At 38.7% G+C, this 25,493-nt stretch overlaps 1 protein-coding gene across 3 annotated transcripts in view; it reads right to left on the minus strand.

Annotated features, from left to right (window-relative positions):
• Positions 1–5,713: 5,713 nt before the first annotated feature.
• BASP1 (brain abundant membrane attached signal protein 1) overlaps positions 5,714–25,493 on the minus strand; it is a 51,276-nt gene continuing 31,496 nt past the window's right edge. For all 3 annotated transcript variants that reach the window (XM_059483164.1, XM_059483173.1, XM_059483156.1), the window contains exon 2: positions 5,714–7,341. In XM_059483164.1, the coding sequence (XP_059339147.1) occupies positions 6,601–7,332 (732 nt within the window). In that variant the 5' untranslated portion in view covers positions 7,333–7,341 and the 3' untranslated portion in view covers positions 5,714–6,600. The remainder of the gene's footprint in view (positions 7,342–25,493) is intronic.

A 25,493-nucleotide genomic window follows, 5' to 3' on the forward strand; every position in this document is an offset into this window, starting at 1 on the left:
TTATTTTCATAATTATTATTCATATACTTCTTCAATTCAAATTCAAATCTGTCTGTTATAAGCTTATCACTAAGGTTAAATTTAATTCATTCATATCTGACCATTCAGTTCTACATAATATAATGTGACATTCTATTGCTCCTGCTGTGTTTTATATTCTGTATGGAATAACTGAAATAAAATTATTTTCATACAGTTGAATGGACCTAAATCACTAATTTTGTCAGCTGATGATCTCCCCTCCCATGTTTCAGGTTTTCTTTACTTACACATTGCAGGCAGTGTGTGGCCAGACCCCTTTAGACTGTCCATTTACCATTGGTCAACTCTCATATTATAAAAGTATGGTTTTATTACTATGTCCTTGGACAACTGGCTATCAGAAAGCTATTCAAAATTTATTCTAGATAAAATGGTGGAAAATATTTCTAGGTAGTTTTAGACCTTCTTTAACTGGGAAATGTTACTCAAGTTTTAATGGGATTGAAATTTTCTTTTGCAATGCAGTCATTATGAGATACTGTTGCTTGTTTTTTGAAAAAGAATGCTAGCTTAGGAATGCTGTCTTTTATTTAAAAAATAAAATAAAATGAAGTGTAGCTGGAAAAGTTCAGATAATTGGACAGAGCAGCAGAGCTTAAACCAACAATGTATTCAACATACTGACATGTGATATCTTTTGAAATCTCCATAGGGTCTTTTAGCTTACAGTGAGCCATTGCAAAACCCTGCACTGTTGTAGAATAAAGGCTTTGCTCTTTCAGGCATGGACTAACACATAATTATTTTTTCAGCTTCTCCTTTCCACCAGATCAATTAATATTCTACTTGGTAAAGACAGAAGATTTTGCCACCTCAGTCGAGAATCCTGCAAGTAATGCCAGAACCCAATGCAAAAACTCAAATTTAGAAAAATATGATTTGTGGAGCATCAGTAGGGTCTGTCATTACTGCACACTGTTCTCATTAAGATATAATAAACCAATCACTGGTAGAAAGCCAATAAAACAAGGATGGGGAAAATAGGTGCTAAATGAGAGCCACTGGAATAGACAGAACAAAAGACCAGCAGCTGTCCTCCTGCCACACTGGGTACCTCTAGTAGCCCTACTTCTCAGGGGTGTGCACACCTCTGATTAAACATCTGCTATTCAAGTTTAAGGCTTAAAGTACTAACTGTAAAGTTTTAGAGACAATTTTGTGGCTAGGAAACTTACAGTCTCGCTGCTATGAAATTTGCCTCATTCCCAAAGTGAAAGGAAGAGCTAGGGGTGGACCTTGTTTCTGAATAGTATGGAACTGAATAATTTTTTTAAAAAATATTCTAATACTTTTTTATCTCCTAATGTGAACACTTCTTTTTCTAAAATTGTCCTTGAATTGAGCTCAGTACAATTTGTTTGATTCCCAAGAGAGACTGAATGTCAAACTTTACCAAGTGTTGATCTAAAATTACTGGCCAGCTGAACCAGCAGTGATGTTTAGCAAGTTATGCATTTTGCAGCAACCTGATGACATGACGAAAAACAGACTGATAGGATTTGGAGGAAGATTTCACTCTAACCTCAGCAGCAATATCCTGTAAAGCCTTTGAATTTTTGCTTAGCAAGTGAAACAAACCTGTAACTCCATCAAATCTGTATCTCACCTGACTGAACAGTCTCAAAAAAATCATCTTGATCAAGCTAAAACGTCAAGAAGTTCAGTTAACCTCCTGATGCAATAGGAGGCTCAAAGAGATGTCAGACCTAAATTGTGGAAGGAAGACAAGCTAAAGATAGAGACAATACGTTTAAACAACCATAAGAGTAAGAGCTGTAATTAATATTTATTGTGTAGATGAACAAAAATGAGAGAAAAATAACAAAAATAGAGACAAGAATCCAAGTTGAAAGGGCTTGGTAGCCGTGTGGTGGCCAGCTAACACACAATAGTGTTGTCTCCAGGAAACAAAAGGATTGTGTCATGTGTTCTGTGTCCCAACTCCTGTGGCCATGTTTCAAAACATCCACTCCTTTCCTCTCTTTGCCAACAAACAACAAAAAGAAGTAAAAAAACCCTTCTGCTTACTGAACTCTGTAGCCAGATCTTGACCCCACCATGATAAATGCAGCAAGCAAAGCTCTGCCCATCCTGGAGAAGACACTTTTTCATAGCAGTGAAGGAAACCACTGGTGCATTGCTGTTCCTTTTGCTGGCTATGTTTTTCCCACGGCTGCAGTGCCATGATTTCTAAATCTGACCATTTAACAGCTGATATGCATTCATATTGCATGAAATGTGGTGGTGACGTTAAATATAAAACAGGATGTAAAAATTTAATATATATAAATAATGAAATGAGAGGCAGAAAGTACACTAAATTGCAGTCAAGATAAAGGTCAAGAGTTTAATGCAGAAAGAAAATATGTATTGTTGAATAAAAAGAGCAAACCACATGATTAGCATCTCAAAAATCTTGAAAAATAACTTTAAATACTATGAATTATGTGCAATGACCCAACAATGAAAGCATAGCAGAAGATGTACTAAAGAAATATGTTGTAAGAAAATGCTTTCTTGCAGCAGTGGCAACAAATCTGAGACTTTTTTTTTGAGACACTTCCCTATTTGGTTAAATAAGGATAAATTCACAGAAATGTGATGTAGTGATCAGTACGCTTACACGAAGCTGGAGTTCATGGTGATCTGGAAAAGGCAATGGTCAGGTGAGACAGAGACCAGACAGACCTCCTAGTTCAATGCTGGGACAGAGGAAGTGCCAGCAGAAATTCAGAAGTCACTGACTGTTCAGATACTGGCAGCCACACAGACCTGTGCCTGGAAATGCTGTCACATAGGACACTAGCACATCCTGCAATGTTTTGTTGTACTGTTTCTTCAAGGAGAGAAGCATCTTATCCTGTACAGGCACAGAAGTGTACAGAACCAGCTACAGGGCAAGTGGTAAGCATTGCTTCTAGGAAGCCATTTCAGTATGAATAATTTAACATTACTTGAGGGTTTTTCCATTCCCAAAATTCACCATTAAAATAGTAGCAGAAAAGAGAAGAGAAGAGAAGAGAAGAGAAGAGAAGAGAAGAGAAGAGAAGAGAAGAGAAGAGAAGAGAAGAGAAGAGAAGAGAAGAGAAGAGAAGAGAAGAGAAAAGAAAAGAAAAGAAAAGAAAAGAAAAGAAAAGAAAAGAAAAGAAAAGAAAAGAAAAGAAAAGAAAAGAAAAGAAAAGAAAAGAAAAGAAAAGAAAAGAAAAGAAAAGAAAAGAAAAGAAGAGAAGAGAAGAGAAGAGAAGAGAAGAGAAGAGAAAAGAAGAGAAAAGAAAAGAAAAGAAAAGAAAAGAAAAGAAAAGAAAAGAAAAGAAAAGAAAAGAAAAGAAAAGAAAAGAAAAGAAAAGAAAAGAAAAGAAAAGAAAAGAAAAGAAAAGAAAAGAAAAGAAAAGAAAAGAAAAGAAAAGAAAAGAAAAGAAAAGAAAAGAAAAGAAAAGAAAAGAAAAGAAAAGAAAAGAGAAAAGAAAAGAAAAGGAAAAGAAAAGAAAAGAAAAGAAAAGAAAAGAAAAGAAAAGAAAAGAAAAGAAAAGAAAAGAAAAGAAAAGAAAAGAAAAGAAAAGAAAAGAAAAGAAAAGAAAAGAAAAGAAAAGAAAAGAAAAGAAAAGAAAAGAAAAGAGAAAAGAAAAGTTGCTGTACATTTAAAGGCATCTGAGCTTCTCTTTGCTGTGCAAGTGCAAGCAAAGTATGAGCAAAGTCAATGGCACTGACCTTCCTATTGTTGAAAGGAAAGCAAGAGATTCTTGACAGTTTCCAGGGCAAAACAAGGGAGATCTTGCAAATATGTCTCTGTGGGGGCTCTAAACAATAGCAAAGGTTCTTTCCCAGGGTTGAATTTCTCTATTCCTTTGGCACACTTTCACAAAAGGGTTGGGTCCTTTGAGGTTATCTGCAATGTGCTTACGCTCAGAGCATTAACATGCCTGTTAGCTCTGCACCTTCAGGATGCTTTTACTGTCATTAAAGAGTGATTATATTGCAGAAAAAATATAATCTGGACTGAAGAAAAGCAAGCCTCCAGGCTCTCACCTCTTCTCATGGCTCTTCAGGCAAGCAATATGCATCACATTTCTATTAGCCATATATGTTTAGTTCATAAGCTCTTTGAACAGAGGTTCTTTCTTTCCTTGTGTATGTAGGTATAGAATAACAGCATTTTAGAGAAGTGGTCTGGGCCAGAATGCCTTTTAACCATCAGCTGTACACTAAGAAATTTAGCAATTATGCAAAAAAGCCAATTTTGCAGGCCTCTCTATTAATACAAATATTTAAAACTTCATACAGCAATTTTCCTTTTTTATTTGTTGAGAGTACTGAAGAGTTTGAAGTGCACTGATCTTTGGCTGTGCTGACTCTCAATTTCCTAAACACAAGTGCATATTTCTTTGACCATATGCTATTGATTTCCAGCCATGTGAATATGTGAAGATTTCCAACATTTCTTTGGAGTATTGACCTTCTTGGGACAGAAGTGCCATCAGCAAGCAGGTTGTGAGAGCAAGAGCGCTTGTGGTGAGACTTTGCTGTCCACAGCTGCAGAGGCTGCTGGGTTTGGATACAGCTGTGGAGCACAGGGGAATTTTTAATTACCTCAAAGAATTAAAGCAGAGACTGCATTCAGCATCACATTAGGGATGCAAAAGCTTCATGGTGGTGCAAGAATTCATGGAGGTGAATGACCTGATCTAAACCAAACTGAACTATTCCTGCCTGTTCCAGTAAGCTTGTCCCAGGGGCACAGCTGCATAACAATATTGCCAGCATGGTATGGGAAGTTTGTATGTCTGAAAAAAAAAAAATAGGATTAGCATTATGCAAGTCTGTAGAGTGAATCATCCTCGCTGCATGGAGAGAAAGTATTTGAAATAATTTATACCATTTTAAAACTCCATTTTCCTTATTTACTAAATACAAGCCTGCTCATCCCTTTGGTATGTGTACCAGCTGTGTTTCTGTTTACCACTGCCCACTTCTTTCAGAACTTCTGCTCTACCTAAAACTTTACTAATAGGCAGGCCAAATATGCTGCTTGAAGTGGTTTTGTGAATCCTGAGCTCTGCCCTGAAATCATTGTCCATATCCACCAATGACACCACTCAGCAGAAAGTGCAATTACTCAGCTGTTCTGTTGAATAGTAATGAAGCAAGTAGGCAAAAGTAGTGAAAAATGTTTATGCTGGGCTAAACTCTACTCAGCTACACAAGCTCATCCACATTTGAAATACACAGGACTGGCTTTTTGTGGCAGCAGTTTATCCCCTACGCAATAGTAATGAGGAAAAGAACAAAGTGTATCGGCACTAGAAATACTTTAATAGGACTAGGATTAAATTTAATTGCCTCATTATAAAAGATCAGTTTATCAAATCCACTGTCTTAGTCCCAATTAAAACTCAGTCAGCATGCCTGTGGCTCTTCAAAATAGCAAGAGAGCTTTTTCACATGTTAAGGCAGGCAGTAGCCTTTTCTATTTTGACTGGGATAAAACATTTATGAGATGTGCTGTCCATTGACCACTTCTTCCAACCTCACCTAAGAACACTTGTGGCTGTGGGAGAGTAACTGTTTATAGGAAAGTAAACAGCCCCAGACATAATACTTCTTCTCTAGGTGTAAGAACCTCCTTTGCCTAGTTCTCAAGGGGTGAAATTGAAGATTTAATCAGTCTTTACACTTTTATATTTTTTAAATTATTTAACTTTTATTACTGTTGCACCATTTATACAATTACATATAATTTCAATGCATCCATTGTACATTTTGTTTTTTCATTTGTTTTCCAATGAGTGTGTGTTGGTGTCTGTGACACAGAATGGAAGAGAAACTGGAACTGCAATGAACGCAGACTTTTTCATTTCCACTGACCAATAAACAGAACTACAGGTGCACCCAACCACGGACATGCATTAACTCGTCATGAGAAATCTAGGTAGGCTAAGTAGGATGAGAATGCTTTTTACTCCCAAAAAATATTTGGAGAGGAAGAATTGGAGGATTGGCATTGAGAAATATGTGGACAGCTAAGTGGGTTTTGTCTGAAAGTTGGCATTCATCCACTGCATAAAAAAAATATCAAAATAAGAAAGGCTGTAAATAAAAAAAAAAAACACAGAAAATACTGCTTTCATAAAGATCTGATTGCCTTGGCACAAACCTAGTGGGCAGAATCAAACGCATCACTCCCAAACCCCATTACAGAACAAAAAGAAGATTTTGATACACTGGTGGAGTGCATTTACAGCAGTTCAGATACAAAAGATGTGCTGTACTTTCAGACATCCATTTATTTATTTATTTATTTTAATCCAGGACTTGTGTCAAGTTGGCAGAAAGTATATTAGATATTTCCCCACAAAAATACTATTTGGATTCTCCCCCCTCCCTCCCTCCCAACTTGATGGGACATCCTTTTCACTTTTTCTCTTTTGTTTTTTTTTTTTTCTCCTTCTTTTCTGGGCAATACATCTTTGCTATTTCAGATCTGAAACAAGTTAGTATAGCTGAAAAAATAAAAAAAAGACACAGGTTGTTTTAAGTGGTTGTTTCAACAGGCTGTCCAATTTAATCTTGCACTGCTATGGTTTGATCCGAATTAGTGGCTGGAACTTCAGAAGGTTTCGCTTCCTCTGGAGGGGCTGCAGGGTCCGAGGCCTTAGCAGTGGAACTAGGTGCTGCTGTTGCCGCGGGCTCCTTGGAAGAGGGCGCAGCCTCGTTGCTGCTAGGTTTTGAGTCTGAAGCTGGGGCCACTTCACTTTTAGTTTCTTGGGCTGCAGGCGTTGCGGGAGCCTCAGTCTTTTTGGCTTCCCCTTCCTCTTTGCTCTTGTCATCTGCTTTACTGGGAGCTGTGGCTTCTGAAGGCTGGGAAGCTTTTGCATCGGTGCTAGGCTCAGAGGGTTTGGGCGCTTCGCTACTGGCAGCAGGAGCAGAGGCAGCAGTCGGCTCCTCTTGCTTGGGTGCCTGCTCGGTGTTCTTCTGTGGCTCTACTTTTGCATCGACAACGGCCTCTGACTTCTCGGGTTCTGTTTTCTGGGTTTCTTCCTGGGTCACAGTTTTCTCCTTCTCCCCTTCTTTTTCTTCCGTCTTATTGGCAGTGACCTGAGTATCCTTTTCTCCCTTCTCCTCCTTGTTGTTCTCCTTCACTTCTGCGGTCTCTGTGGTTTTCTGGGCATCCTCAGCCTCCTTTGGAGTCTCCTCTTCCTCAGTTGCTGCTCCTTCAGCCTTCTTGTCTTTGTCTTTAGCTTTTTCATCATTGACACTGTATCCCTTCTTCTTCTTGCTCAGTTTGCCTCCCATGTTGGAGCTCTGTAACAGAAAAGAGAAAGGGTTTGATTACGCAAAGCCCAGTACTCACCACTGAGAGAATCAACAGAGTGCAGAGGAAAAATTGATTCTGGTTCCTTCCTGAAAAGGAGACCACGTGAGGTTGGGTAAGATGTTGCCAGCTGGATGTACTGGTGCTGCAGAGCACCACTGCCACTGAGCTTTCATCCTGCCCAGCCCTGCAGAATTTCAGTGAGCAAACGCCTTCTGACACACCCCCGACAAACAGTCCTGCAAACACCTCTAACCCTGGTTACAGTTCAGCAAGGAGGAAGGGGTCAGAATAACAAGAAGTAGCAGGACACTGGAGGGCTAACATACAACCACAATCCTCTGTGGCTTGAGAAAGAGTGGAAGTAGAAAAAAGACGTATTTATATTCAGGCTGGGAATTAACTAAATTTAGCCGTCAATCATGGCATCCACCCCTGGTTAACACAAAGTCCACCATCACTTTAGCAAAGGCTCTGAACCACCTTTTTATTAAAGTTGGAGAAGTCAAAGGAAGCCTGGAGTCAGTGAGAAGGTTGATGCAGGCAACTGCATCTCCTCCCTACACCTCACAGCCTGTTACCCTCATGGCCAGTTTCCCTTGGACATTGGCCTTTGTAGAGAGCTGAAGGTACCAGGGGCCAGGAGCATGTGCTTCCCTCACCCACAGGGATGTGGGCACCCACACCTGGCTGCCTCAGAAGCAGGAACAGCTCCCACACACAGAGTCCCACCCAGCTCTGCAGCTTCCACAGGGATTGCCTGCCCAAAGCCCTGCACTCCCAGCTCAGCAGGATGGGAGACACAGAGCCTGAAGCGCAGCAAGACCACTCCATAAGACAAAAGAAACAAATATAGACTTCTGACCAAAAGCTTACACGTGGCATGTGACATGATGCATAAAAAAATGGGAGAAGAAAGGGGCATATCTGTAGCCTCTGCTCCCAGCTTTCAAGCATGACAAGCAATAACTGCTCAGTTATTTAAAAGAAGTTGACCATGTGTATAACCATATCAGTATTTATATAGCCTTTATGTGGGAGTCTTAACTAAGAATACACAAAACCTTTCACTGTACTTCAAAGCAAACTTTGTCTATGAAAACAGAAGGAGACACAGATATTGTTATATTGAAAAGAAAAACCTCTATGAATAGAGAAAAAATTACACTTTTAGTATTAAAGGAAATATTTAATTCATGATTAATGAAAGGTTAAGAAAAATATTTCTGTGTTTTCTACTATTTGAAAATAGGAGACGGTGACTTTTTTCAAAGAACTGTCAAACAAATGTTTAATGTAAGAACTTCTTCAAGGGAGATGAATCATTTTAATTTTCCATTTTGCACAGGTAGATATAATTATAGGCTGTTTTTTTTCACACACTTGCTAAAACTGTGAATACAAATCAGTAAAAATCCATATGATTGCTCATAGCAGGCTGAATATAAAGTAATATTACATACAACTAAGAAGTACCTGCCTCTCAGTATATTATCTGCTACCACAGATGCAAGCCCCAGGCAGAGCCCAACAGCCAAATATCCACACATCTTGGGCAAAACTGAGATATTATGGTCAGCAGAGATCTTTCTGACTTCAGCTTTCAAAAAGAGTAACAATTTGCAAATACTGTTGAAAGGTTATCACAAAGCCCTGCAAAATGGTAATGTGATGTTACTGAAACACTGCTTATTGTCTGAAATTTTATGGGAACAGCAATAAAGGGATTAACTTCCACAGAGTCACAGCTGAGCAATCTAATCTCTACCTTCATGACAGAGTTATCCGGTTTTTAGGTATTTAGGGCAGGCTGTGGACATTAGTTCATTATCTGACAAACATATAGCCTTCTAGATTACTCCATAAATATTGCCCTGATTATTGTTTATGTGCAGTTACAGCCAAATACTTTGGGAGGGCTTTTGCAAATCAGTCGGATTGGAGATTTATATTGAAACCATACATGTATCCCAATTTGTAATCCCTAATTAAGCCTTTATTTGTTTTCCAGCAAAGCCCAGGTACAGTGAGCCTAATTTTTTTTGTTGTGTCTTCTGTATTTTTCAAGATTTTGCTATTTCATTGATATTAGTAACACACCACAATTTATATTTCTTTCCACAACAATCTTTTGACCTTGGATATAGTTGGATACAGAATGTATATGCCAAAGAACCTTTAAAAAGTAGAGAAGCATGCATAAAAGAAATGTGCTCCCAAACTAAGAAACGAAACATGCACTGTCATTGCTTGGAGGTACACTGTGAAATCTCTGTGTCTCAATTGGCATCAGAGCCAGCTATCCCAAGGTACTGGAGCAGGAGATGGGGAAGAGGCTCAGAGACTACCATTATGGTATATTAGCAAATATTTACACTTACTAATTGACTGTCATCTTCCAGCAGAGTTTCAACTACTTTAATGGAATAAATTCACTCTTTGGGATGCTGAATCTCATATCTCCCTGTTAAAAAGCTGCCTAGATCATTGTGATAACAGCTGAGCCAGGCAATGATGCAAAAGCAGAGCAATCACTGGGGTCATCACCCAGGCAGCAATGCTACAAAGTCCCTTTTCCCCCAGATCTGATTTTAAAACATTCCTCCTGCTGATAACACATGTGGGCTTCACTACAACCTTTTTTTAGAAACAGCCCCATATGCTCCACTTCACACAGATTCTGGTCTTGTCCCTGTCCCAGCCTGAAGCACAGCTCTGAACAATCCAGTGCAGACTCTAAAGGTGTGGCAGACACAAAGCAAGCCTTAAAAAGTATTTTAAAATTACAACCATCTGTACCTGCAAGAAGACCAGCATGTGAACCACAACACCTAAGCATCTCCTTGATTGTGCTGGATATTGCTGCAGGGATAATCCCGCCTGGTACTAAATGAAAGTGGATGTCAGTGAAATGTCTCCCGAGTGAAGCAAAGTGCAAAAAGTCATTGAGATGCAAATTCATACAGTGTTAAACCCACTCTGTGTTATCACCTATATGCTAACACTTAAAAAGAGTACAGACATCTTTCCCACCCCCACCAAGGGACTAAATTATGGAAGAAAATAAAGGGGATGCACCCTCTGTCCCAGCGAGACTGGGGTCCTGCTTTCACTGCTCAGTCTCTTTCTTTACCTATGCCCCTCCTTAACCCCATAATCACGGCATTCACCACGTGAATGAGGGACCCAGGACCAAAGTTCGCCTACAACTATTGACCACTATTTAGAGGCTGAACCCCTCTTCAGGTCTTCAGTTATTTTCACTTCCACTGACAGGTACAGGTTTGAGCTAGCTTGAGCAGCTGCCAGCTGAAAATAATGCTCTCTGCAGCAAGCATGTCCCAAATGAAGATCCTTGAAAATTTTGATTCTTGAAAATGACCACCATTGCTATAAAAAGGCACAGCATTTGATGGCTGTGCCTTCTTACTGCTGGAAAGAAAAGACTCTAGAGAGAGAGAGAGCACCCAGAAGCCGATTTTATATAACAAGTTGCAATTTAGCAGTAATTTTCGGGGAACTTTGGTGAACAACTCTGCAGAGCAGTACTTCAGAATAGTGAGGGAAAATATAACACTTGGAGGCTATAATAGACTTTGTCTCCTTCTCAGGCTGGTCAATATACTTTGTATTGGTCTTCTTATGGAAAGAGAAACCAATCCAGAAATCACTGTGTCTGACTGTAGAAGAGCTACTTCTTGCAAGAGGAGCAAGGATTTCTTCGGTTTCTAGAAGCTGTTACACATTTTGTACACCCTGAAGTTTCCATTCTCCTGCAGGAAGCAGGAACAGAACCAGAGAAATTGCATTGTTACCTTTCTTATTGTACAATAGAAATAATCTATGGGGTGGATTATTTAGATTAAAACATTTCGGGTGTACAGGTCACCTGGAGAATGTTAAGCACTTTGAAATTTCCACATTTGTGATAATCAGGACTCAGAGATTCAATGTCCATAAGACCATAATGCAAGAGGAGGAAGAACTCATAGAACAATTAAAATTCTCCATCTGAAGACTCATAGACATGAGTCCCTGGAACACAGGCAGCACACATTTGCACTGTTTGTTGAAAGAATTATTATTTTGAAGTTTTATACTTCAAATTGTTCTTCTATATTGAAAAAGTCCCGAGTTAGACTCTTACTATCTCTTTTGTCAGTAAAGGTTTGTCTGCCCAATTAGTTTCATGTGTTTATAAACTCCTAAACATTTCTTTCAGCAGAGGCTTTCACACAACATTAAAGAGTCTGACTATTACAAGACGGGGTTTGCTATCACCCTCCCTCACAGCACTGAAGCAGGGCAACAGGAAAGGCCAAACTCACAGATTGCACCTGCGGTTACCTCAGTCTGATTGCCAAAGCTGAACTTCCAAAGCTCCTGTTTGACTGCGTGCAAAGCATCATCAGGAGTTCAGCCCATTGCCAGGAAAACCAGTTCAGGAAGACAATGGGTGCCTTCTGAAATTCCACTGCCTCCAGCGCAGGGCAGGCACGTGCGGCGGCTCAGGCCAAAGTAGCCTTTGCACAAGCCTGTTCCCAGGCATGAGTTATCTCACACTGCCTGCAGACAAAAATGCACGTCCCTAGCAAGGCAGAGTTTCAACACTCCAAACCAAATGAAATATCCATCCCAGAAACTGCCCCGTTCCCCAGGTGCTGAAAAGAAATGGAAAGATCTTGAAGAAACCATTGCATCTCTGTACCCCAGTGATTCACCCTACACCTTCATGAAAAAAGGGGCAAAAAGTTTTAATTAAGGGATACATATGGGAACTGAAAGAAACTAGGGGTATGCAAATGCTGGTTTTGAAAGATTTTCTGAAATTTTTATGAAAGAAAAACACCCAAAACTTACTGCTTCTCAAAATACACAATAGAACTTCATGCTCCCCATTACATTTACACACACTCAAGAGACATTTCTATCCTCGCCAGGTCAATCAGTTTTCCAGGTTAATGTTAGAAAATATCTGTCAGCATAACCTTAGACAGAATTAGACTTGCTAGCTTTGCCTTTTAGCAACAAAGCCATGTTTTTCTGTTCTTTCTCCATTATCTTCCCTCATCTTTCATTTAGTCTATTTTTACTTGGAATTAACAGAACAGAAATGCTAGGTGTCGTTCAAGTTCAAGCCTCTTCGAATCTCAGAATCAGTGACCTTTTCTTTTCTCTTTTCTTTTCTTTTCTTTTCTTTTCTTTTCTTTTCTTTTCTTTTCTTTTCTTTTCTTTTCTTTTCTTTTCTTTTCTTTTCTTTTCTTTTCTTTTCTTTTCTTTTCTTTTCTTTTCTTTTCTTTTCTTTTTTCTTTTCTTTTTCTTTTTCTTTTCCTTTTTTTCTTTTTTCCCTTCCTTACCCTACCCTACCCTATCCTCTTGTTCTATGTCACTTATGCTTCAGAGCATTGATGGGAACCAGCTCTCCCACAGTCAGGCAGGCTGGTGTGAGGGAGGCAGAAGGAAACACACCCTTGGCCATCTCCCCCTTCTGAGGAGATGCTGGGCTGGCACAAAGCTGTGCCAGGAGAGGCAGAGCACATTGTGGAAATCTGCACCTGTGGGGCTGTGAGCATCACCTGCACACCTGCACAGACCCCAGAGCAGCAAGGTGCCCAGATATAAGGTGCACACAAAAAAGTATGATTTGGTTGTTCTTTAGCACCACACAGTTTTGTGTGGTTTGTGCTGTGAGCCACAATTACCAACTGGGAACATCTCAGCCTGCCACTCATGCTATTTTCTTCACAGACCACTGATAATTTTTAATCCCCCACTCAACACCTGCACAGTCTTGTAATTACTGCATCTCCTTTTCTTCTTCCAAAGCATTGGGAATCTCAAGACTTAGAAAAGGGGTATAGAGTAAAAGAACAGTGAATGCTTAAAACACAGAAATTATGCTCACCTGATATCCTAATTGTAATCTTAAAAGAAGACAATTCCAATTTTGGGACCTATGTGTTTTCCTTTAAAATTCAGACAATAAAGGAATCCTACAAAGTAATACTGCCAAGTTTAAGTGCTTAATTCTCAGCCAGATTTCAGTTTTAGTTTTCTCTGGTGGGCACCAGAATATGTTTAATGCAAATTTCTTTTAAAAAAAGTAACTTCAATTTTTGCATTACTTTAAATTTCTCAAGGACATATACACAACACAAAAATGGGAAGCATGATTTTTAATATGAGCCATTTGTTATTAATATACCTAAATTATTATTGTTTGTATTAGGCTTCAATTATCAGAATTATAATCATTTGAGCACTCTGCAGGCTGATATAAAATTATCTCTGTCTATTTAAGAACTTGTACATGAAAAACGGCTTCATTTGAGAAGCATAACTGCTACTGATACAGCAAGTTATCAGAAAAGTTAGCAATCACATGACAATTTTTTTGAGAGCAAATTTAAATTTGCACCTGAGATACTGCTAAGATTTATGTGATTGTGGTCAGAGGTGTGTATTAATTAATCAATTAGAAAAAAAAAATTTTCCAAGAACAGATGAAGGGTGATAGTCAGCAGTTTCATATGAGGTAAAGATATTGACAGAATTATCAATTCATAGAGCATCAGCCTGAAACCAGAAGCACTTCACACACATAATCCATCCTTGCACTCTGTGTGTAAAAAAGGTGGCTAGCTAGGCAGAATTCCTGAATAAAAGTAAAATTTGTCCATTATTTGATCAAAGAGTGATGAAGATTTTATGGGTTACTTTGAAAGCCACTGTTGGAGACTCTGGACTTGCATCCCCCTGACCCGGAGGGCCCTACACATGGAGAACCTGGGAGCACAGCAGTGACTGAAGAACCCCTGCTCAGCCTGACTGTGCTCAGACAGCAGCACTCCCTTTGCTGTAGGAGGCTCTGTGGGAACAAGAGTGTGACATCACTGCCTTATGCAGTCTGTGTGTGTCACTCCATGAGAGGCACTTGAGTGAAGTACTGACCTGTGTGCTGCAGTCACTCTGTGGGAGCAGGTTCCCAAATATAATGCACCTCATTTCCATAGTGCACAAATGGCCTCTACAGCTATAGAGCCATCTTGCAGAGCACACAAGTTGAAAACACAGGCCATTCTTGCTTCCTGGGACAATGAGCAGCATGGAAGAAATGCTCTGCTGTGCAAAAATTCCCTCCCCGCCCCAGTCAAGGCTGGGCTTTGCAGGCAGAGATAAAGTCTTTTGTTAGACCACCTAACAGGGAGAGAGATAACAGCACCCCTGTTCTCCTTAGCCAATTGTCTACAACCGACACATTTTTGTGTTAGTTTTCTTCGTTATTTTCCCATTGCTGCTTTCAAAGCAGAATTGCAGTGTTTTGCCACGTGTGAGCTTTTTTCACTGATCCAACACAATCCTACTTTGCCCAGCAGTGCAGATACAACTTCCAGCACATTCAGTTTCATCCCTGGCAGCAAATCCAAGGTTGTTTTGCATTGTGTATAACAAAACCAAGTCATATTAAAAACTGAGCAAAAAAGAAGCAGCATAAAATATATTCTTTTTACAGTGCAGTGGATGCATTGCTCAGCTTTGCATTCAGTTCATCTGATGTTCTGATTGCCTAAATTAAAAATGCTGCCATCAATTTCTATTTATTTGCCTCATCTGCTCCATTCTGCCTACCGGTCTTCTCACAGATTCAAGACCCATTCAGAGCATTTCTCCTATATTCAGATTAATTGCATATGTTCTCTTTGTTGGATAATAAAAGCAGCTTGCAGACATGCTTGTGCAGGCACACACATGCAGCCAAAAGTCAGCCTGCCCCAGAGTGAGATCTTAATCACACTATTGTTAGGCACATGGTTGGAAGAGGAAACTCTGCTGTAAACACCTGCTTCGCAAAGATTGAAATTAACTTTACAAGAACACCTCTTGTAGAAACAGCTTGCAGGATTCAAATAACCTGAAAGCTAAGCCAAGCCATTTAAGCACATGCCGTCTCCTTCTTTCTAAATTGCCACATCATTTTGGGGTTTGTGCACGTCTCCTTAGCAGCCAGTTTAATAAATATTTTGTACTAGCTGGTTTTCTAACCTGTATCCTAGAATCAAGTTTCTAAGAGGGTAATGATGCAAATTTCAGAGGTGGTTCTTTTACCCACATCTTTGAAGTTCAGGTCCCGGGACACACAACACTGAGGGAGAGGTGAGATTCCACACATATTATTCCAATTATGGCCAGCCACTTTTTGCCTCCCTCAAATACCTAAGCCACCACCACCATGTATAATTACAAAAACACACAGGGTGATAAAAGCCTAGATGATGGGATGATTTCCTTTTAAATTGTGTTTTGCTTGAATTCTGTCCCTCCAGTGCAATCCCTACCATGGATCTTAACACCACAAATATGCTCGGCTTGTGGACCCAGGAACAGTTCCTCCTTTGGGTGCCTCCAAAGACTACATTAAAAATGTAACAGTCAAATGCTAGCAAGCAATGAAAACATGATCCTCCTCCTCACTACAGTCCTACTGAGGAGCAGTGGTGGGAAGACCTCATTCCTGGAGGGATTTCACACTGGAAAAGGGAAGCAAGCTTAACACCTATAGCTTATATTTTTCTAGCCTCTTCCTGAACAAAGAATAAACAATCTGGGGAACATGAAGAGAGCTGGAACTCATGCTTTCTGTATTAAAAAAAGAAATTATCATATGATCCTAATTTACATGTTTTCTTCAACAGCAAAAGTTCTCAGTTACTGTTTGTATAAATAGTAAATTTACCTGTCATTTCTTAAAATAGTCATGGAGAGCCACATTCACATTCTGAATAAGACATTTGGGTATTTAACTAGGGAACTCTCACTAGAGAAAGTTATTTATGGGGATCTATAATTACATTTTATTTGTCTAACATTCCACACTCAAAAACACCTTATTACTTTCATTCCCATTTAAATAGTCAAACTAGTTTTAATCAAACTTGAAAGAGTCCTTAGAATATTAATTACAGTATGCTATAAGAAATAGCTTTTAAATCTAGGATCTACGAGTTTTGCTTTGAAAATGGATTCTCCAAGTCATTGCTAAATTCTTCCTCATTTTTGTTTTCCATCTCATGGTGCTGCTTGCTGAAAAAAGCAATGGCTGTAAAAAACCATTCTTAAACCCTGGCTGTAAGAAAGCACTCTATATCTGGCAACAGAACTTTTAACAGACATAGGATAGGTCATGGCAATCCTTAGACTTTGCCATTTCCTTCTTCTGTTTGCATGACACCCTCACCACAAGGAATGGAACCCCATTTACAATTATAAACCAAATCCAGTTCTCTGTTTCGTTTTTCATCTTTAAATCTGAGGCACATGGAGTGCAACACACCATTTCTGACTGCAGCACACGACTCCACAATTGCACCACTGAAAGGAGGAAAACAGGGAGCCAAGACCAGCAGCCACTGAATTAATGCAGCACCTGCTGCTGCTGCTGCTATGCATATCGTGGTACTCATGAGAGCAGTGCAAGCTCTTCCTTCCAAAATACACAGTATTTTGGTAAAATACCAAAATACCACCCAGTAAAACAAAACAAAAAAATAGCTATTTAAATGAAATATTTATTGTTGACTCCTTTCTTCCATGACATAACTCTTTAAGTATTTTAAGATTCAGTATCTAGTTAACATATTCTCTGTCTGTTTCTATCTGTTTTAGCGCTATATTGAGCTGCAGGAATAGCTTTTCTCTCTTTTTCCTCAAAAGGAAATGATTACACATCCACTTGATGCTCCTGGATGTATCACATTTTTGGGTTTAGACATCAGAAGAGGCTGGCTGATTTTAAAAGAGCACTGACAGCTCTTTTCTCCCAAAGAGCATGCATCTACTTCAGTCACTGATGATGTGCCCACCTTCCCGATAACCTCAGTCCTGAACACAGCAACAGCATTCCCCAAAAATTAAAACATGTGCAAGAATCACAGGATAAAACCAATTTCACCCTCCAGTTAACACACAATTGCTAATGACAGTTAAATTAGTAATTGAAACATTATTCCAAAAATACCTGTAGGTCTAACATGGCATTAGAAAGCTGAGCATGCTTACGTCTCTAGGATAGTGTTACACATCTTGCTTCTGCTGGAATTTAACCTCCTACAAGCAACCAGCACAAAGCCTTCTCACCACCTCAGCAGCACTCACAGGGCATTTTACATCAACTCCCTGCTGCATTTCTTCTTGGAATAAAAACTTCTGACTTTCAGTCCTGTGTACAAAGTTTCATTTTAAATAAAAAATGTTGGACTGAAGTCAATGTATTCAAGTCAAGTCATGCCTTGTGTAACATCAAAACTACCTATAATTAAACCTGTGAGACTTTGGGCTGAATTACAAGTATTTCGCATGTTGCTAAGAAAAATTCTTCCTCGTGATCACAGTATCAGTGTCAGCAGCTTATCAGCCCTCAGCTTCTCACAGCTCTGTTGTAATAACATCTTCTAGTAAAGACGTGCTCAAAAGAAATCAGGAAAGTGGAAGATGGAATGCTCAACACCTTAGAAAACTTTCTATATTTCTGTTCCTGAGCAGTCATTTGTGCCATATACATTTTCTACCAGACTGCAGCTTTGTCTATTATACTAAGTTTTTCACTTCAGTCTCTTTCACTTCCTGGTTCTCACACTAGCACAATATGCAGGTTTTTTTTTTAACCAGCATACATTAAGACAAAAGAAAATCAAGCCATACATTAAGACAAAAGAAAATCTCATATTTCAGACTTTCTTTTTGATCTTATTTAGAATGCATGTTTAATACTACATTTTTACTTTTTTCTTCCCCCACTCCCCTCCTTTTTTAAACAAAACATTACATTCAAGCTGATTTACCAGTAGGGGAAGTTTATCAAAATGACATGGAACAGGTACTCAAAAACTACTGAAAGAAAAGAGTATTAACCAGATAATTTTTACTTGTGTCTCATCTTTCTCCATCTTTTCCACCACTAGTCATTTGCACTCCTTCAATGACTGTTAAAAATACCAAGACGTCTCAGGCAATTTTTATTTAAGACTTGCAGTATTCTCCAAAACCTGAAAAATGAGAGCTGTATTTCCTGATACTGATGGAAACCATAGGTCTGCATCCATGAGCACTGTCAGTGGAGCCTTTTACCCTCCTTCAGTGCCCCATGATGCTAATAAGGTACAGCATATTCTGTGTGCCAGAGGAAACAACGACTGTTTGCTTTTTGATTTCAGTGGTGCAAGACAACAGTGGGAACTGCAGAACAAAACCAACATCTGTAAGAGAGCTCCTGATCCAACAGGATAAAGGTCAGCTTTAAAAAAATTCACTTTAAAAACATAAAGTGTTTCTAATCATGCCAAAGTAAGAGCATGGCAGGCAGTAAGCTGTACCATGTCATGTTTTAAGCTATTAGACGTCAGCTTGGATTCAAGACTCCCAGGCTTGGACTGATTGCTTAAATTTCTTTCTGAAATCTTCACTGACTGTACTTTCTCTTTTCTTTTGCTTGTTTTGGTTTGGGTTATATAGGGATGTCTGATCAGCTCAGCTAGAGCGAAGGTTACGTAAGACCAGAGGCAAACAAGTCCATTTGGCAAGATATGAAGTGAGCAGCTAGTGCAATCCATGAATTGCACTGAGACATTTATGTTCAAACCAGGAAAGGCAGAAATTCAATTTAATAATTACTCAGCCAGAACCATTCCAAGCTAGCAACTACCCAAAAAGAAGAACATCATTGCAGCAGCAATGAAAACTAGAAATCAGGAAAGATGATCAGATGCATATCTCCTCTCGATAAAACAGCTTCGTTTACATTTCCACTTAAGTATCAGTAGAAAATCTGTCCATAAGAGCTATCAATTTTAAACTCACTAAATGAAAGCAAAAATAACTTTGCAGGAAGGGCTGTGGAGTTGGATACCCTTTTCCACCCCCTCACCTGGGCATTAACTTGCATTTTATGTAATGAATTTAGTTATACTTAATATGGCCACAATTAAATTTTAGCAGTTCAGAATCCATACCAATTGTCTTTGATGATATAGCTCTTAGATGCACCTCCATCAAGGCTGTATGTAGGCCACTTTGCAGGTTTGGTCACCTCATACCATATACCAGAAAAAAAACTTATTTTCCAATGCCCAGATGCTATTTATAGAGAATTCTTACAGCCATTCCTTCAGTTTAAGAAGATTTCAGCCCATGGCTATGTGAAAAATTATTTATTCTAACCAAAGAAGGTAAGCAGACATCAATATAAAGCATAACCGAGCTATTTCAGGATTTAAATGAGAGAAGTCTATCAAAGCAATGGAGACGGCAGAAATATGGAAAATTGGTTTTCATGTTTCAAGACAGAGCCATAAATAAAAAGCAAAATACCACTAAAAAGGTTCTGCTAGCTGTTTCAGCACTAATATATTTTAGTAGTAGTCCATGTTTCAAACCAGCACTGCAGCTCCATTTCTCTGTCCCCCATACTAGCAGATACATGGAACCCATGTGTGCCCCAGGAAGCCCAGGGTGTAGGAGTAAGAGGATATAAATTCATTTTAATTCCATTAACAGAATACAGCTGCTGCAACTCCCAACAGTAACTGGCTTTTCTGGAGGCTTTTTATAATCAGTTCTGGCTGGTGAGGTAGCAGTGATCAGACTGGCCAACACTTCAATTTGGGGATTTTTCCCTTTCTGCTCTAGCAGGTCAGCTGGGGGGACAGGGCCCCTGCATTCCCCTGTGAGATGTCATCAAGAAATGTGAACTGAGTTAAAGCCTCTGCCCTGCTGCCTCAGCTCTGGCTCCCAGAGTTTGGCAATTCATTTTCTTGGGCACTGGGGAGAGGGAGCTGCACTTCATAAACTTCAAGGTGTTGGCTGTCAGGAGCCAGGAGGCATACAGCTCTGCAGAAATCATGTTCACAGCCCTGCTCACTGCAGTTTTCTGGGTAATCCCCCCCATACGCACAAGCTGAGCACTGAATTCACACATCCCAAACAAGGGGGCTGGCTTGAAATGTGATTCAAGCGCATTGAAGTCTCTTATCCATATTTGGCAATATTACTTTCAAAGCTCTCATGCTATCCCAAAATATACCAAATGAGACAGTTTTAAGAAATACATCACAAGAAACACCTATTTTAAGAATATTTACAACCCCAAACGTATTCATTTCAGTCTCTTACCTACCTCTATTTCTTACTTTCTGTATTTCTTTTATTTTTAGTCACAGGTAACTGGTAAGCAATACCAAAGGTAAGGTTATTTTATGATTTACAGAAATGTAAATCCTTTTTTTACAGAAATGTTCAATTTCCCTGTCCATTTTCAGCTCAGCAATTCTTCACTATAAGTGGACAAAGCTTTTATTTAAGTATTTACTAGATTTTGCAACGTGGTGATTAAAAAGAAGTTTCCTTTTCAAATTCAACTCTGTGTGAATATGAGTCTAAAACATTTAGATTCTTTTATGTTGCTTGCCAATGACTTCAAACTCTGCTTGTCACAAACTTCTCCTCACAGAATCTGACATGAGCCACTTCATTCCAAAACAGAAAACAGATACAGAAGGATTTATTCTCCTTACCCAGGACAACTTAGATAAATAATGCAAAACTACAACCACCCCATCACATTTTCCCTAAAATCACAACATGCTTATTTACAGCAGGAGGCATCTGATTCTCAGAGGGTGAAATAGCCATCGTAGAGCATGAGACAAATTCTTTGGTTTAAGCCTCTGGGACCTGTCATAGTACAAGTGTACCACGGTAAAAATGACAGATGAGTTCTTCCCTTTCAAAGCAGACATATAGCACTGCACTAAACCTGTAACACATCACAAAGCCATAAGATTACCTCTCCCTCTTTCTATTTTCAGGGATCCACAGCAGCCTGGGGTCAGAGGAGGCAAGAACCCAAAACCTACTCAATCTTTCCCTGTTGCTTTTGCATGGAAGGCCTTTGAATTTGCAGTTCAACTTCCCCATTTGCAAAATGGGATAATATCCATTTCCATCCTCAGAAAAGCCTGATGCCAATAGGTGCTGTAAGGGCTCAGAGATATTTCTCCTTGTTTTAAAAAGCAAGCCCATCCCATATGACTCCTTCACCCCAATTCTCTGTTAGAGAAGGCTATTTTTCTGCATATTGGCACTGCGCTGAATTGCTCTCTTTGAAGCTTCCCACTGTACATCACATAGAAGAACAGCATAACAAGCAAGTCACTCATGGTGATTTCACAGTTCTATGTCAATTCTGCAGTTGTAAAGCATCTCTGACCAATTTCAGGTATTGCTGAAAAATCCTTCTGGAACCAAGCTCCTTCACATTTATGCCTCTAGGCTGAGAACATCTGTATGTGGACATTTTGATTTATAGTTCCAAATATGCACATTTCACTCAGTTACGGCTGACTTGCTGAGAAGGATTTTTTCTCAAGCTAAGAAAGCTCAGGTGTATCCAGCTGGATGAAGATGTAGCTACTGCTTGGCAGCCATCTTAGTGCTGTATTGAAGACAGATGTAAGAAAACAAAGCCATTTTTTCTTAAACAGAAAATTTTCAATCTTTGAAAAACAACCATAAGCCCTTTTTAATCTGCTTTCTTTATGTTTCTGGGCATTGGACACATTCTGGTCACTGCTATATTTATGTTTTTTCAAGTAGATACATGTCTCTGTTAAAATTACATCCCTTTTCTGAGTGATTATTCAAATTTGAACAGATACAAGAGGAAGTTCTAAATTGGTTCACTAACTTTCCAAGACCTTTTTTAAGATTACACAAGTTTGAAAATTCTGAGTTATATTTGTCACATTCTGCACAAGCTTCCTTTCCTACCCACAGATCTGAGTTGTAGCAAGTACATTATTACAGTCATAGAAAGTAATGAAAATCGGAAGTGTCTTCCTTTAAAGTGTGGTTAAGCATCAAACAGACACAGCAACACTGCTGGAGATGGTTATCTGAAAGAAATGGCAGGAATTAGGGATTTAAAGGGTGGCAAATTTAGGTACATTACCCTCTATCACAGTACTCAAACTAGATTCTATTCTGGAATTTCAGAAGTCCTGGGAAGTAAATCAAGATCAGCAGTACAAATTTGACCAGGTCAGTGTCAAGGGAATGAAGAACAGCCCCAGAGCTCTCAGTTCTCAGCACCCGCACCAAGGGACAGAGAGATACAAAGGACTGCAGGAGGGGCCCAGAGTCACAGACTGAATTTGTGAACCTCTACCTTAGCACATTTTAATTTGTTTTTTTTTTCATTATAAGTAGATTATGTGGCACTGAGGGACATGGTTTAGTGCTGAACTTTACAGTGCTGGGTTAAGGGTTGGACTTAATGATCTTAGAGGTCTTTTCCAGCCTAAATGTTCCTATGCTTCTACAGGTTATGTCAGAACATTTACATTACATAACCACAAGTCTTTTGAAAACACACTTTCCGTGTAAAAAGTTCAAAAGTTACAAAGGAAGAAAGAAAAAATTGGAAGGCTTTTTTTTTTTTTCCTTTAAAACTAAAAAAAACCCTGCTTCCATTATCTTTCAGAGACCAGTCAGGAATATATTCATGTGTGCCAAAAAACACTAGAGATTCTAGCCTGAGAAAGAAGAGAGCTTAAAGTAAATAAATAATGTGGGATCCTAAGCAAATGACACTCAGCTTCAAATTTTCTCAGTTTCTATGAACTCCTGTGTTTGTAAGTTGACAGCTCATAATTTTATAATAAAATCAAAGCATTTGTGGTTTTTTAAACCATCAGCTCTAGTACTGATTACAAAATTAATCTAGATTTCACTTCTAATCTTGGATTTAGCAAGAAAAGTCTTGAAAGAGTCCTAAACCATAAAGCAATTTTTGTTTCATGATTTTTCACAATATCATTCATTTTAAATGTTTATGCCTGAGAATACTGCATGCTTGCAAGAAAGGTATGTGAAACATTCATTTTAAAAACTGATGTTAATTTATTTCAATCATTCATACTTGTTATGCTGGTATTCAGATAAGTTCAAAAAACATAAGTGTCCTTTAAATTTATTTTTAAATTTGTATGTGTTCTTAGCATTGTTCTGGTAAGTTTACTGTACATACTCAGAAGCCAAGCTATGCAGCACCACTTGAAATAAACCTGATAACCAGAATTACAAGGCTATAGAGAAGTCAGAGGAATTGTAAATGGGAAGTAGAGAACTGAGTCCCTGGTAACAAGTGTGCCAGGACTATGGAGATGGGAGTCTGTCAAAGTCAGCACATGTGGAGAAAGAAGATATCTTTGGCATTTTTCCATTTCAAACCTCCACAAAAAATACACAATTGCCCTAAAAATATTAAATTAACCTTATAAAATTGAGAACAATTTTGTCATCTACAAGCTAGATATATTGAATCACTAAGACAATCTATGCCATTAACTCTCCAGCTACTGAGTGTTCTGATATAAACTTCTTTGCTCACTTGCACATTACTAATATTTTTATTTTTGGTGCTCTTGAGAGGTTTTCCAGCTGGAACACTATAACAATAATGGGATTTTATTTTTTTTTATAGACTTCAATTAATTCACAAATGAAAACATGGGAATTTTACCTGGCTGCCTATCAGGCCATTTCAACTGTTTTTCCTGGATATTTTTGAACATCTTTTTTTGTATCTCATCCGTATTTTTAGAAACTGGCAAATAACTATTTGCTATTAGAAAAGATTAAAAGAGCAGTTCTAAAACTTGTTCAGAGTAATGTGCTAATTCAGATATAAATCACTGTACAATTTCAGTATTGCTGAAATGATGGGGGCTTCCTCACACTTTTTTAAGTTCCAGATTTTATTCGCATGAGTTACATTTTCAAAATTCAGTTGAGGGGTCTTGAGAGTTTTTCCTTATGCTCTTTTCCTCAAGGATAACTATTGATAGTGCAAAGCAAGAACTCAGTCTTTACAAAATGACATCATCATTAACAATAATTTTACAGTTTGACTCAAATACAAAAATAATGTTTAGAAATGCTACACAAAAGTGATCTGCAATGAATGTCTGTAATACAGTATTCAAATAAGTATTAAAAAAATAAGTTTTCTATTTAGGTAGGCGGAATTTAACTGGGATCTTTAATCACATCTCCAGCATTTACCAGTACAACTCCCTTTCAGTAAAAAAAACAATAAGAAAGACTCCAGCACTCTTTTCTTGTTCTATGAATAAAGTTAGAAACTGGAGCAAAGAATACTTAACCAGAGGCTCTGAAGCCAGTTGGCTTTGTTGAACCTAAAATTCAATGATTTCTTTTAAAAAGCAATGGTCCATATGCAGCCCAACTGTATGACATCTACAGTTACTCAAATGCAGAGCTCAGTTGCCAGAAACATGCTCATACTAGCAAGCAGCAGCTGGAAAACATTAGTCTCAGTGGCAAACCTGGGTGAATATCAGAATCTGCAAGCTAATGGCCAGGGAAAAGGAATATTGCAGCTACACATGACCACCTGCCTATACAGATTGAAAGCAATTAAGTCTCTTCTCAACTGAGCATCACTCTCCTCAGATCACTGTAATGACTTTCCAGCAGTGTTTAGGAAGCTAGTGGAAGCAATTTTTTTACATTCGCAAGCTACACCACCATTTCTCCACTGTAAATTGCTGAGATTTTCAGCCTCCCCTTGACTAGCACCTCAGCACAATGCTGAGAAGCAGAATGCACCACAGAGCCCATGAAAGCTCAGCACACGGAATTAAGCACGTGGAACAAAAGACTCAATGCTCAGCTGCAAAAACATTCAACAATTAATGAAATATTTAATGACAGAAGGATGAAATTAAAAGCCTGAGTTTCCATTGGCCCTCTGTAACTCTACGCTGGACTTATGTCTAAGAAAATATAAAGGTCTGCCATCCCTCATGTGACATGATCAACCACTTTACAGCTCTGTTAATAAGTAGACAGGAGAAGACAGCAACTGGAGAACAACTTTGTGCACATAGCCATTTTTTGTATTAAAAAAGAAAGACATTAGAGCACAATTGCAATTAAAGTTGCCAGGAAAAAAAGTCTGGAGTTTTTACAGAGGTAATAATATCTGAGAAAAGAGTGGGTTTTTTTCCCCTTTCCCTTGGTACTAGAAAGGAAGTAGAGGAAAAAAAAAAAAAAAAAGAGAACAAAA

Source organism: Ammospiza nelsoni, chromosome 1, assembly GCF_027579445.1.
Source record: "Ammospiza nelsoni isolate bAmmNel1 chromosome 1, bAmmNel1.pri, whole genome shotgun sequence".
Lineage (NCBI taxonomy): Eukaryota > Metazoa > Chordata > Aves > Passeriformes > Passerellidae > Ammospiza > Ammospiza nelsoni.